The following is a 15,311-nucleotide window of genomic DNA, read 5'->3' as shown; positions in this document are numbered from 1 at the left end:
TAGTTATGGAGGGTAGAGATCAATAATAGATCAATCCATCGATAGGAGACTAGTAATGGAGGGTAGAGATCAATAATAGATCAATCCATCGATAGGAGACTAGTTATGGAGGGTAGAGATCAATAATAGATCCATCCATCGATAGGAGACTAGTAATGGAGGGTAGAGATAAATCCATCGATAGGAGACTAGTTATGGAGGGTAGAGATCAATAATAGATCCATCCATCGATAGGAGACTAGTAATGGAGGGTAGAGATAAATCCATCGATAGGAGACTAGTTATGGAGGGTAGAGATCAATAATAGATCCATCCATCGATAGGAGACTAGTTATGGAGGGTAGAGATCAATAATAGATCAATCCATCGATAGGAGACTAGTAATGGAGGGTAGAGATCAATAATAGATCAATCCATCGATAGGAGACTAGTTATGGAGGGTAGAGATCAATAATAGATCAATCCATCGATAGGAGACTAGTAATGGAGGGTAGAGATCAATAATAGATCAATCCATCGATAGGAGACTAGTTATGGAGGGTAGAGATCAACAATAGATCAATCCATCGATAGGAGACTAGTTATGGAGGGTAGAGATCAATAATAGCAGGAGGTATTGGGTAGGTTGATGAGGTGATGGTGTAACACACACAATAGTCTCTACACACTCATCATTGTCATCAACAACGATAAACAACCACTATGGGGTGGAAATGGGGGACTGAACCCTTCCATGTTAATAAAACAACCACTATGGGGTGGAAATGGGGACTGAACCCTTCCATGTTAATGAAACAACCACTATGGGGTGGAAATGGGGGACTGAACCCTTCCATGCAAATAAAACAACCACTATGGGGTGGAAATGGGGACTGAACCCTTCCATGTAAATAAAACAACCACTATGGGGTGGAAATGGGGACTGAACCCTTCCATGCAAACCACTATGGGGTGGAAATGGGGGACTGAACCCTTCCATGCAAATAAAACAACCACTATGGGGTGGAAATGGGGGACTGAACCCTTCCATGCAAATAAAACAACCACTATGGGGTGGAAATGGGGGACTGAACCCTTCCATGCAAATAAAACAACCACTATGGGGTGGAAATGGGGGACTGAACCCTTCCATGCAAATAAAACAACCACTATGGGGTGGAAATGGGGACTGAACCCTTCCATGTTAATAAAACAACCACTATGGGGTGGAAATGGGGGACTGAACCCTTCCATGCAAATAAAACAACCACTATGGGGTGGAAATGGGGGACTGAACCCTTCCATGCAAATAAAACAACCACTATGGGGTGGAAATGGGGACTGAACCCTTCCATGCAAATAAAACAACCACTATGGGGTGGAAATGGGGACTGAACCCTTCCATGTAAATAAAACAACCACTATGGGGTGGAAATGGGGACTGAACCCTTCCATGCAAACCACTATGGGGTGGAAATGGGGGACTGAACCCTTCCATGCAAATAAAACAACCACTATGGGGTGGAAATGGGGACTGAACCCTTCCATGCAAATAAAACAACCACTATGGGGTGGAAATGGGGGACTGAACCCTTCCATGCAAATAAAACAACCACTATGGGGTGGAAATGGGGACTGAACCCTTCCATGCAAATAAAACAACCACTATGGGGTGGAAATGGGGGACTGAACCCTTCCATGTTAATAAAACAACCACTATGGGGTGGAAATGGGGACTGAACCCTTCCATGCAAATAAAACAACCACTATGGGGTGGAAATGGGGGACTGAACCCTTCCATGTTAATAAAACAACCACTATGGGGTGGAAATGGGGACTGAACCCTTCCATGCAAATAAAACAACCACTATGGGGTGGAAATGGGGACTGAACCCTTCCATGCAAACCACTATGGGGTGGAAATGGGGACTGAACCCTTCCATGTTAATGAAACAACCACTATGGGGTGGAAATGGGGACTGAACCCTTCCATGCAAATAAAACAACCACTATGGGGTGGAAATGGGGACTGAACCCTTCCATGCAAACCACTATGGGGTGGAAATGGGGACTGAACCCTTCCATGCAAACCACTATGGGGTGGAAATGGGGACTGAACCCTTCCATGCAAATAAAAAGGAAAAGAGAATACGGATGGATCACTGAGTGTACTGCTGAGTGTACTACTAAGTGTACTACTGAGTGTACTACTGAGTGCATTACTAAGTGTACAAACTAAGTGTACTGCTGAGTGTAATGCTAAGTGTACTGCTAAGTGTACTGCTAAATGTACTACTAAGTGTACTACTAACTGTACTACTGAGTGTACTACTGAGTGTACTACTGAGTGTACTACTGAGTGTAATATGAAGTGTCCTCTATTCTCGAAGGAGCATGACAGATTCTGACAGGGAAAAACTGCCACTATGAATAAACAGTGTGATAGATAGAACACATTAGACTCTAATATGGATCTTCTCTGTGAGGGACTAGGTCCAGGCTTTGGTGTTGTCTGGATAACCCAAGCAGACCTGGGTTCAAATAGTATTTGTTTTCTTTACAAAAAAAGACAAGCTCAGGTCAAGCTCTCTTCTGATCCAAGGATGACCTAAAGCCAACTGCACCTCTGGGAATCATCACGAGCAACAACAATACCACCATGGGTGAAGGTAAACATGGATTAAAACAGGTTTTTGGGTCAACATGCTGTATGATCCATAGGCTATAGGAGAGAAGAGCACCACGCTAGCCTCACCGTGCCATTTAAAGACCCCACATTTTAATCATGAAAGCAACAACACGTTAATGACAAAGTCTTTTCAGAAATATTTAGTGCAGTGGTATCATGCAGGGTTGGTTCTGATCATAGGACAATATGAGGAAGAGGAGGGGTTGGTTCTGATCCTAGGACAATATGAGGAAGAGGAGGGGTTGGTTCTGATCCTAGGACAATATGAGGAAGAGGAGGGGTTGGTTCTGATCCTAGGACAATATCAGGAGGAGGGGTTTCGGGTTGGTTCAGATCCTAGGACAATATGAGGAGGAGGGAAAGTCCATCAGAAACACGTACTTAAGGTGGCAAAAAACGTTGGTCTTTCTGCAGGGCTGAGATGTAGAGGGGTCTATAAAGACTGGTCTTTCTGCAGGGCTGAGAAGTGGAGGTGTCTAGAAGGACTGGTCTTTCTGCAGGGCTGAGATGTGGAGGGGTCTAAAAGGACTGGTCTTTCTGCAGGGCTGAGATGTGGAGGGGTCTATAAGGTCTGGTCTTTCTGCAGGGCTGAGATGTGGAGGTGTCTATAAGGTCTGGTCTTTCTGCAGGGCTGAGATGTGGAGGGGTCTAGATCTGGTCTTTCTGCAGGGCTGAGATGTGGAGGGTTCTATAAGGACTGGTCTTTCTGCAGGGCTGAGATGTGGAGGGGTCTATAAGGACTGGTCTTTCTGCAGGGCTGAGATGTGGAGGGGTCTAGAAGGACTGGTCTTTCTGCAGGGCTGAGATGTGGAGGGGTCTAGAAGGACTGGTCTTTCTGCAGGGCTGAGATGTGGAGGGGTCTATAAGGTCTGGTCTTTCTGCAGGGCTGAGATGTGGAGGTGTCTATAAGGTCTGGTCTTTCTGCAGGGCTGAGATGTGGAGGGGTCTAGATCTGGTCTTTCTGCAGGGCTGAGATGTGGAGGGTTCTATAAGGACTGGTCTTTCTGCAGGGCTGAGATGTGGAGGGGTCTAGAAGGACTGGTCTTTCTGCAGGGCTGAGATGTGGAGGGGTCTATAAGGACTGGTCTTTCTGCAGGGCTGAGATGTGGAGGGGTCTATAAGGACTGGTCTTTCTGCAGGGCTGAGATGTGGAGGGGTCTATAAGGTCTGGTCTTTCTGCAGGGCTGAGATATGGAGAGGTGGAGGTGCTCGTCCACTCCACTCCCTCAGCTGTCCATCCTTGAAGATGAGGTTGAGAGCGGGCAGCGGAACACCAGACTCGGCCGGGGGCTGGCTGAGAGGACCAGACACTCCACTGTCAGGGTCGGGCTGACCCTGGCTGCCATCCTAAAGGACACACAGGTCAGGGGTCAAAGGTCATTTGTGTATAATACAGTACAGGGTCGTGTTCATTAGGCACCAAGCGGAAGAAAATGGATTGAAAGGGCAGGAATTGTCCAATACGAAATTCTAATTTAAATTTACAGTTGGGAAACATTTAATAACCTTTTCTGTTGTGTACCCAGGTACTTTGATGTTTATTTTTATATTGTTTTATTTAACATTTATTTAACTTGGCAAGTCAGTTAAGAACAAATTCTTAATTACAATGATGGCCTACCAAAAGGCAAAAGGCCTCCTGCAGGGACGGGGGCTGGGATTTAAAAAAAAGGACAAAACACACATCACGACAAGAGAGACAACACTACATAAAGAGAGACCTAAGACAACAACATAGCATGGCAGCAACACATGACAACGCAGCATGGTAGCAACACAACATGGTAGAAACACAACATGGTAGCAACACAACATGGTAGCAACACAACATGGTAGCAACACAACATGGTAGCAACACAACATGGTAGCAACACAACATGGTAGCAGCACAACATGGTAGCAACACAACATGGTAGCAACGCAGCATGGTAGCAGCACAACATGGTAGAAACACAACATGGTAGCAGAACAACATGGTAGCAACACAACATGGTAGAAACACAACATGGTAGCAACACAACATGGTAGCAGCACAACATGGTAGCAACACAACATGGTAGAAACACAACATGGTAGCAACACAACATGGTAGAAACACAACATGGTAGCAACACAACATGGTAGCAGCACAACATGGTAGCAACACAACATGGTAGCAGCACAACATGGTAGCAACACAACATGGTAGGAGAACAACATGGTAGCAACACAACATGGTAGCAGCACAACATGGTAGAAGAACAACATGGTAGCAACACAACATGGTAGCATGGTAGCAGCACAACATGGTAGCAACACAACATGGTAGCAACACAACATGGTAGCAACACAACATGGTAGCAACACAACATGGTAGCAACACAACATGGTAGAAACACAACATGGTAGCAACACAACATGGTAGCAACGCAGCATGGTAGCAGCACAACATGGTAGAAACACAACATGGTAGCAGAACAACATGGTAGCAACACAACATGGTAGAAACACAACATGGTAGCAACACAACATGGTAGCAGCACAACATGGTAGCAACACAACATGGTAGAAACACAACATGGTAGCAACACAACATGGTAGAAACACAACATGGTAGCAACACAACATGGTAGCAGCACAACATGGTAGCAGCACAACATGGTAGCAGCACAACATGGTAGCAACACAACATGGTAGGAGAACAACATGGTAGCAACACAACATGGTAGCAGCACAACATGGTAGAAGAACAACATGGTAGCAACACAACATGGTAGCAGCACAACATGGTAGAAGAACAACAGCACAAAGGGCAAGAAGGTAGAGACAACAATACATAACGTGAAGCAGCCACAACTGTCAGTAAGTGTCCATGATTGAGTCTTTGAATGAAGAGATGGAGATAAAACTGTCCAGTTTGAGTGTTTGTTGCAGCTCGTTCCAGTCGCTAGCTGCAGTGATCTGAAAAGAGGAGCGACCCAGGGATGTGTGCGCTTTGGGGACCTTTAACAGAATGTGACTGGCAGAACGGGTGTTGTATGTGAAGGATGAGGGCTGCAGTAGATATCTCAGATAGGGGGGAGTGAACGGGTGCTGTATGTGGAGGATGAGGGCTGCAGTAGATATCTCAGATATGGGGGAGTGAGGCCTAAGAGGGTTTTATAAATAAGCATCAACCAGTGGGTCTTGCGACGGGTATACAGAGACGGCCAGTTTACAGAGGAGTACAGAGTGCAGTGATGTGTCCTATAAGGAGCATTGGTGGCAAAGGTTAAGGGCAGAGAAAGCCTGTTGGACACTAAGAAACCTTTGTTGTAGAGCGTTTAACACAAAATCCGGGGAGGGGCCAGCTGAGTATAAAACTGTATCATCTGCATATAAATGGATGAGAGAGCTTCCTACTGCCTGAGCTATGTTGTTGATGTAAATTGAGAAGAGCGAGGGGCCTAGGATCGAGCCTTGGGGTACTCCCTTGGTGACAGGCAGTGGCTGAGACAGCAGATTTTCTGAATTTATACACTGCACTCTTTGAGAGAGGTAGTTAGCAAACCAGGCCAAAGACCCCTCAGAGACACCAATACTCCTTAGCCGGCCCACAAGAATGGAATGGTCTACCGTATCAAAAGCTTTGGCCAAGTCAATAAAAATAACAGCACAACATTGCTTAGAATCAAGGGCAATGGTGACATCATTGAGGACCTTTAAGGTTGCAGTGACACATCCAAAACCTGAGCGGAAACCAGATTGCATACAGAGAGAATACTATAGACATCAAGAAAGCCAGTCAGTTGATTATTGACAAGATTTTCCAACACTTTTGATAAACAGGGCAAAATAGAAATAGGCCTATAACAGTTAGTATCAGCTTGATCTCCCTCTTTAAATGAAGGATGAACCGTGGCTGCCTTCCAAGCAATGGGAACCTCCCCAGAGAGGAGAGACAGGTTAAAAAGCTCAGAGATAGGCTTGGCAAAGATAGGAGCAGCAACCTTAAAGAAGAAAGTGTATGTTTTCTACTTTATTTTGTTTGTTTATTAAAACCTCTTAAATGTAAAGTCTGCATATTTGGGCTCCCTATTTTTATTTATTTATCTGAGTATCTTGGCTGTTGATCTCAGACATACAGGGGACAACACCGACCTCTCTACAACATTATGGTGGTGTTGGGAGACATACAGGGGACAACACCAACCTCTCTACAACATTGTGGTGGTGTTGGGAGAACAGGGGACAACACCAACCTCTCTACAACATTATGGTGGTGTTGGGAAACATACAGGGGACAACACCAACCTCTCTACAACATTGTGGTGGTGTTGGGAGAACAGGGGACAACACCAACCTCTCTACAACATTGTGGTGGTGTTGGGAGAACAGGGGACAACACCAACCTCTCTACAACATTATGGTGGTGTTGGGAGACATACAGGGGACAACACCAACCTCTCTACAACATTGTGGTGGTGTTGGGAGAACAGGGGACAACACCAACCGCTCTACAACATTGTGGTGGTGTTGGGAGAAAAGTTACTTGTCATGCACAAAGTAGGTGTCCTAACCGACTTGCCAAAACTATAGTTTGTTAACAAGACATTTGTGGAGTGGTTGAAAAACAAGTTTTAATGACTCCAACCTAAGTGTAAGTAAACTTCTGACTTCAACTGTATGTCTCCTGACACCACCACAATGTTGTAGAGAGGTCGGTGTTGTCCCCTGTTCTCCCAACACCACCACAATGTTGTAGAGGTTGGTGTTGTCCCCTGTATGTCCCCCAACACCCCCACAATGTTGTAGAGAGGTTGGTGTTGTCCCCTGTTCTCCCAACACCACCACAATGTTGTAGAGAGGTTGGTGTTGTCCCCTGTTCTCCCAACACCACCACAATGTTGTAGAGAGGTTGGTGTTGTCCCCTGTATGTCTCCCAACACCACCACAATGTTGTAGAGAGGTTGGTGTTGTCCCCTGTTCTCCCAACACCCCCACAATGTTGTAGAGAGGTTGGTGTTGTCCCCTGTTCTCCCAACACAATGTTGTAGAGAGGTCGGTGTTGTCCCCTGTTCTCCCAACACCACCACAATGTTGTAGAGAGGTTGGTGTTGTCCCCTGTATGTCTCCCAACACCCCCACAATGTTGTAGAGAGGTTGGTGTTGTCCCCTGTTCTCCCAACACAATGTTGTAGAGAGGTTGGTGTTGTCCCCTGTATGTCTCCCAACACCACCACAATGTTGTAGAGAGGTTGGTGTTGTCCCCTGTATGTCTCCCAACACCACCACAATGTTGTAGAGAGGTTGGTGTTGTCCCCTGTTCTCCCAACACAATGTTGTAGAGAGGTTGGTGTGGTAGAAATTGTTTTTATGCTGAACAAATAGCATCTAGGGACGGCAAATATATAATAGCACTGGAATTATTTCATTTACAGACATCTGCCACTTTGGAGAGGTTTAGGGACACTTGGAAACGTCCCGTGACCACACCTGACACCACTTACTACAATATCTGCCCATTTCTAGTTGTTAGGTCTATCGGTCCCATTTCTAGTTGTTAGGTCTATCAATCCCATTTCTAGTTGTTAGGTCTATCAATCCCATTTCTAGTTGTCAGGTCTATCAATCCCATTTCTAGTTGTCAGGTCTATCAATCCCATTTCTAGTTGCTAGGTCTATCAATCCCATTTCTAGTTGTTAAGTCTATCGATCCCATTTCTAGTTGTTAGGTCTATCGATCCCATTTCTAGTTGTCAGGTCTATCAATCCCATTTCTAGTTGTCAGGTCTATCAATCCCATTTCTAGTTGTCAGGTCTATCGATCCCATTTCTAGTTGTCAGGTCTATCAATCCCATTTCTAGTTGTTAGGTCTATCAGTCCCATTTCTAGTTGTTAGGTCTATCAGTCCCATTTCTAGTTGTTAGGTCTATCAATACCATTTCTAGTTGTTAGGTCTATCAGTCCCATTTCTAGTTGTTAGGTCTATCAATCCCATTTCTAGTTGTTAGGTCTATCAATCCCATTTCTAGTTGTTAGGTCTATCAGTCCCATTTTCCCCCTGATATAGTTCACATGGTGTGGAAGCCATCTGATGTGTTTACAGTTCTAGACATCAATAATTCACTTATAACTTTTCAATGAAAGACGGCTTTCAAAATATAAAATACAGAAACTGTTATTTTGTGTGTGCTTGATCTTGTGTATTCTGAACTATGTAATTCCTATCAATCTTCTGATCATTTCCTCATAATCTCTTCTTTCCAAATATACCAAGTGTTTGCATGTCAGAATCATGTAATTGCACATGAACAGCAGTTACTTTGGAGTATGTCTGTTTAGACGGAAATCTACATTTTGCCATTAAATGTAATGTTAAGGTAGTATCCCTAATGGCACCCTATTTCCTAAATAGTGCACTACCTTGAACAGGCACCCTATTCCCTATATAGTGCACTACCTTGACCAGGCACCCTATTCCCTATATATAGTGCACTACCTTGACCAGGCACCCTATTCCCTATATAGTGCACTACCTTGACCAGGCACCCTATTCCCTATATATAGTGCACTACCTTGACCAGGCATCCTATTCCCTATATAGTGCACTACCTTGACTAGACACCCTATTCCCTACGTATATAGTGCACTACCTTGACCAGGCACACTATTCCCTATATAGTGCACTACCTTGACCAGGCACCCTATTCCCTATATATAGTGCACTACCTTGACCAGGCATCCTATTCCCTATATAGTGCACTACCTTGACTAGACACCCTATTCCCTACGTATATAGTGCACTACCTTGACTAGACACCCTATTCCCTACGTATATAGTGCACTACCTTTGAGCAGGGCCCATAGGGTGCCGTTAGGACAGCAGCCTATCAGGGCCCATAGGGTGCCGTTAGGACAGCAGCCTATCAGGGCCCATAGGGTGCCATTAGGACAGCAGCCTATGAATCTCATGTCTCTGGAATGGTTCCTATCTATCCTTCATATTAATACAGACCAGTCATATCATTACAGATCACTCTGATGGCCAGGACCGAATACAGACCAGTCATATCATTACAGATCACTCTGATGGCCAGGACCGAATACAGACCAGTCATATCATTACAGATCACTCTGATGGCCAGGCCCTAATACAGACCAGTCATATCATTACAGATCACTCTGATGGCCAGGCCCTAATACAGACCAGTCATATTAGGGTTATTGGCTGGGTGAGGTACAGAACATGGAAGTAATGAAACCAGCAATACTTTTTTTTTAATGTGAGGGATGTCTGTCTAGACTTGAGTGTTATTTCAAAGGGAAACAAAGTGTTCTGATTGTCATTATGCGACTGGCTGGTTTTGATAGGAGCGCTCTTCAAGTGGCAATGAGGCAGAATACAATAGTACAGAACACACAGAGAGACTTTTTACCTGGAATGACTGAACAAAACTCAGAACCTTTAACGATAGTTTCCGGCTGGAATGAAGTAAGTCTTGAAGGCTGAAACAACAAAGAATTACACCGTCAACTTACGTTCTTAAAACATAATAATACTAGTAAATAATAATAAAATATATGCCATTTAGCAGGCGGTTTTATCTTTAGCGACTTACAGTCGTGCGTGCATGTATTTTACGTATGAGTGGTCCAGGGAATCAAACCCACTACCCTGAAGTTAACATCACCATACTATACCAACTGAGCTACAAAGGACCGCTTATAAATGCTTATAAAACACTTTTTCCCTTTCCCACCCAAGACATAAAAACAAACTCAGTACCTGTCTTTGCTACAGAGGCCGTGAGAGGCGATCTTTCGGCATATTTTGCGGTTGAGCTCGGAGCTAAAGAGGGGCATCCCAAAGCACAGCTCTAGAGGGACCCACTCATCTTCTGTCAACGGCGCTGCAAGGGGGGGGGGGGTACAAAACATGACATCATCAAACGGGCAAGGGGAGCATAATGACGTCATCAAACGGGGACACAGAGGAGAGAGAAGTCATATAGAATGGAAAGCGAGAGAATAATAATATTTCAAATACAGCTTTATGGTCTATGCTAAGGATGGGAATCCCCATTTGACATAACCTCACAGTAACAGACGAGTGTGCAGTCGTGCTCTGCCCCATTTAAAAGAAATGGAATGGTGTCAGGAATAGGTTGGAAACTCCCTCCAGCCAAACTTGCATTAATCCAAGGCTTTTAAATGCACGAGTGCACACTTCTGGAGAAGGGTAGAGAATCAGAACACAGTCAAAATCTCTTCCAAAGAGACTAATATCCTCCTATCATAATACTCAGAATGGGGTATCCACACTATCATAGTACTCAGAATGGGGTATCCACACTATCACACTACTCAGAATAGGGTATCCACACTATCACACTACTCAGAATGGGGTATCCACACTATCACACTACTCAGAATAGGGTATCCACACTACCACTATCATACTACTCAGAATGGGGTATCAACACTATCATACTACTCAGAATGGGGTATCAACACTATCACTATCACACTACTCAGAATGGGGTATCCACACTATCACACTACTCAGAATGGGGTATCAACACTATCACACTACTCAGAATGGGGTATCCACACTATCACACTACTCAGAATGGGGTATCAACACTATCATACTACTCAGAATGGGGTATCAACACTATCACTATCACACTACTCAGAATGGGGTATCCACACTATCACACTACTCAGAATGGGGTATCAACACTATCACACTACTCAGAATGGGGTATCCACACTATCACACTACTCAGAATGGGGTATCAACACTATCACACTACTCAGAATAGGGTATCCACACTATCACACTACTCAGAATGGGGTATCCACACTACCACTATCACACTACTCAGAATGGGGTATCCACACTATCACACTACTCAGAATGGGGTATCCACACTACCACTATCACACTACTCAGAATGGGGTATCCACACTATCACACTACTCAGAATGGGGTATCCACACTATCACACTACTCAGAATGGGGTATCAACACTATCATACTACTCAGAATGGGGTATCCACACTATCACACTACTCAGAATGGGGTATCAACACTATCACACTACTCAGAATGGGGTATCATCACTATCACACTACTCAGAATGGGGTATCGACACTATCACACTACTCAGAATGGGGTATCAACACTATCACTATCACACTACTCAGAATGGGGTATCCACACTATCACACTACTCAGAATGGGGTATCGACACTATCACACTACTCAGAATGGGGTATCAACACTATCATACTACTCAGAATGGGGTATCCACACTATCATACTACTCAGAATGGGGTATCAACACTATCACACTACTCAGAATGGGGTATCATCACTATCATACTACTCAGAATGGGGTATCAACACTATCACTATCATACTACTCAGAATGGGGTATCATCACTATCACTATCATACTACTCAGAATGGGGTATCATCACTATCACTATCATACTACTCAGAATGGGGTATCAACACTATCACACTACTCAGAATGGGGTATCAACACTATCACTATCATACTACTCAGAATGGGGTATCAACACTATCACTATCATACTACTCAGAATGGGGTATCAACACTATCACACTACTCAGAATGGGGTATCAACACTATCACTATCATACTACTCAGAATGGGGTATCAACACTATCACTATCACACTACTCAGAATGGGGTATCAACACTATCATACTACTCAGAATGGGGTATCCACACTATCATACTACTCAGAATGGGGTATCAACACTATCATACTACTCAGAATGGGGTATCCACACTATCACACTACTCCGAATGGGGTATCAACACTATCACTATCATACTACTCCGAATGGGGTATCCACACTATCACTATCACACTACTCCGAATGGGGTATCAACACTATCACTATCACACTACTCCGAATGGGGTATCAACACTATCACTATCACACTACTCAGAATGGGGTATCCACACTATCACACTACTCAGAATGGGGTATCCACACTATCACACTACTCAGAATGGGGTATCCACACTATCACACAGAATGGGGTATCCAGCTAGCATACTACTCAGAATGGGGTATCAACACCATCACTATCATACTACTCAGAATGGGGTATCAACACTATCACACTACTCAGAATGGGGTATCAACACCATCACTATCATACTAAGAATGGGGTATCCACACTATCATACTACTCAGAATGGGGTATCCACGCTATCACACTACTCAGAATGGGGTATCCACACTATCACACTACTCAGAATGGGGTATCAACACTATCACACTACTCAGAATGGGGTATCCACACTACCACTATCACACTACTCAGAATAGGGTATCCACACTATCACTATCACACTACTCAGAATGGGGTATCCACACTATCACTATCACACTACTCAGAATGGGGTATCCACACTATCACACTACTCAGAATGGGGTATCCACACTATCACTATCATACTACTCAGAATGGGGTATCCACACTATCATACTACTCAGAATGGGGTATCATCACTATCATACTACTCAGAATGGGGTATCAACACTATCACACTACTCAGAATGGGGTATCCACACTATCACTATCACACTACTCAGAATGGGGTATCCACACTATCACTATCACACTACTCAGAATGGGGTATCCACACTATCACACTACTCAGAATGGGGTATCCACACTATCACACTACTCAGAATGGGGTATCCACACTATCACACTACTCAGAATGGGGTATCCACACTATCACACTACTCAGAATGGGGTATCCACACTATCACACTACTCAGAATGGGGTATCCACACTATCATACTACTCAGAATGGGGTATCCACACTATCACACTACTCAGAATGGGGTATCCACACTATCACACTACTCAGAATGGGGTATCAACACTATCACTATCACACTACTCAGAATGGGGTATCCACACTATCACACTACTCAGAATGGGGTATCCACACTATCATACTACTCAGAATGGGGTATCCACACTATCACTATCACACTACTCAGAATGGGGTATCCACACTATCACACTACTCAGAATAGGGTATTCACACTACCATATTACTCAGAGTGAGGCAATGGCTGAATCTCAGATGGCACCCTATTCCATACACTTGTGAATAGGCCTCTACGGGCCCTGTTCAAAGGTAGTGTCCTATGTAGGGAATATGTAGTGTCATTTGGAATACTGCCAAGTATTAGACCTGCATTCATAGTGGTATGCTAGCAGTATGAACGTTGGAACATAGATTTAAGGTGTTTCTCAGTATGCATACTACCGTGCTCCACTCTCTCATGCTCTGAGTGCATTCTCCCTCTACTGTATTACCTCACGCTGAGCAGTACTCCCCCTACTGTATTACCTCACGCTGAGCAGCACTCCCCCTACTGTATTACCTCACGCTGAGCAGTACTCCCCCTACTGTATTACCTCACGCTGAGCAGCACTCCCCGTACTGTATTACCTCACGCTGAGCAGCACTCCCCCTACTGTATTACCTCACGCTGAGCAGCACTCCCCCTACTGTATTACCTCACGCTGAGCAGCACTCCCCCTACTGCATTACCTCACGCTGAGCAGCACTCCCCCTACTGCATTACCTCACGCTGAGCAGCACTCCCCCTACTGTATTACCTCACGCTGAGCAGCACTCCCCCTACTGTATTACCTCACGCTGAGCAGCACTCCCCCTACTGTATTACCTCACGCTGAGCAGCACTCCCCCTACTGCATTGCCTCACGCTGAGCAGCACTCCCCCTACTGTATTACCTCACGCTGAGCAGCACTCCCCTTACTGTATTACCTCACGCTGAGCAGCACTCCCCCTACTGTATTACCTCACGCTGAGCAGCACTCCCCCTACTGTACTACCTCACGCTGAGCAGCACTCCCCCTACTGTATTACCTCACGCTGAGCAGTACTCCCCCTACTGTATTACCTCACGCTGAGCAGCACTCCCCCTACTGTATTACCTCACGCTGAGCAGCACTCCCCCTACTGTATTACCTCACGCTGAGCAGTACTCCCCTACTGTATTACCTCACGCTGAGCAGCACTCCCCCTACTGTATTACCTTACGCTGAGCAGCACTCCCCCTACTGTATTACCTCACGCTGAGCAGCACTCCCTCTACTGTATTACCTCACGCTGAGCAGCACCTCCCCCTACTGTATTACCTCACGCTGAGCAGCACTCCCCCTACTGCATTACCTCACGCTGAGCAGCACTCCCCCTACTGTATTACCTCACGCTGAGCAGCACTCCCCCTACTGTATTACCTCACGCTGAGCAGCACTCCCCCTACTGTATTACCTCACGCTGAGCAGCACTCCCCCTACTGTATTACCTCACGCTGAGCAGCACTCCCCCTACTGCATTACCTCACGCTGAGCAGCACTCCCCCTACTGTATTACCTCACGCTGAGCAGCACTCCCTCTACTGTATTACCTCACGCTGAGCAGCACTCCCCCTACTGTATTACCTCACGCTGAGCAGCACTCCCCCTACTGTATTACCTCACGCTGAGCAGCACTCCCCCTACTGTATTACCTCACGCTGAGCAGCACTCCCCCTACTGTATTACCTCACGCTGAGCAGCACTCCCTCTACTGTATTACCTCA

At 45.2% G+C, this 15,311-nt stretch overlaps 1 protein-coding gene across 4 annotated transcripts in view; it reads right to left on the bottom strand.

Annotated features, from left to right (window-relative positions):
* Positions 1 to 1,139: 1,139 nt before the first annotated feature.
* LOC115190951 (protein FAM91A1) overlaps positions 1,140 to 15,311 on the bottom strand; it is a 114,820-nt gene continuing 100,648 nt past the window's right edge. For all 4 annotated transcript variants that reach the window (XM_029748993.1, XM_029748995.1, XM_029748994.1 and 1 more), the window contains 3 exons: positions 10,417 to 10,540; positions 10,067 to 10,136; positions 1,140 to 4,015 (listed from right to left, as the gene is read on the bottom strand). In XM_029748993.1, coding sequence (XP_029604853.1) covers positions 3,827 to 4,015; positions 10,067 to 10,136; positions 10,417 to 10,540 — 383 coding nt within the window. In that variant the 3' untranslated portion in view covers positions 1,140 to 3,826. The remainder of the gene's footprint in view (positions 4,016 to 10,066; positions 10,137 to 10,416; positions 10,541 to 15,311) is intronic.

This window comes from Salmo trutta, unplaced genomic scaffold (assembly GCF_901001165.1).
Source record: "Salmo trutta unplaced genomic scaffold, fSalTru1.1, whole genome shotgun sequence".
Taxonomy (NCBI): Eukaryota; Metazoa; Chordata; class Actinopteri; order Salmoniformes; family Salmonidae; genus Salmo; species Salmo trutta.
The sequence above is the reverse complement of the archived record's forward strand: the minus strand, read 5'-3'. Positions and strand labels throughout refer to the sequence as shown.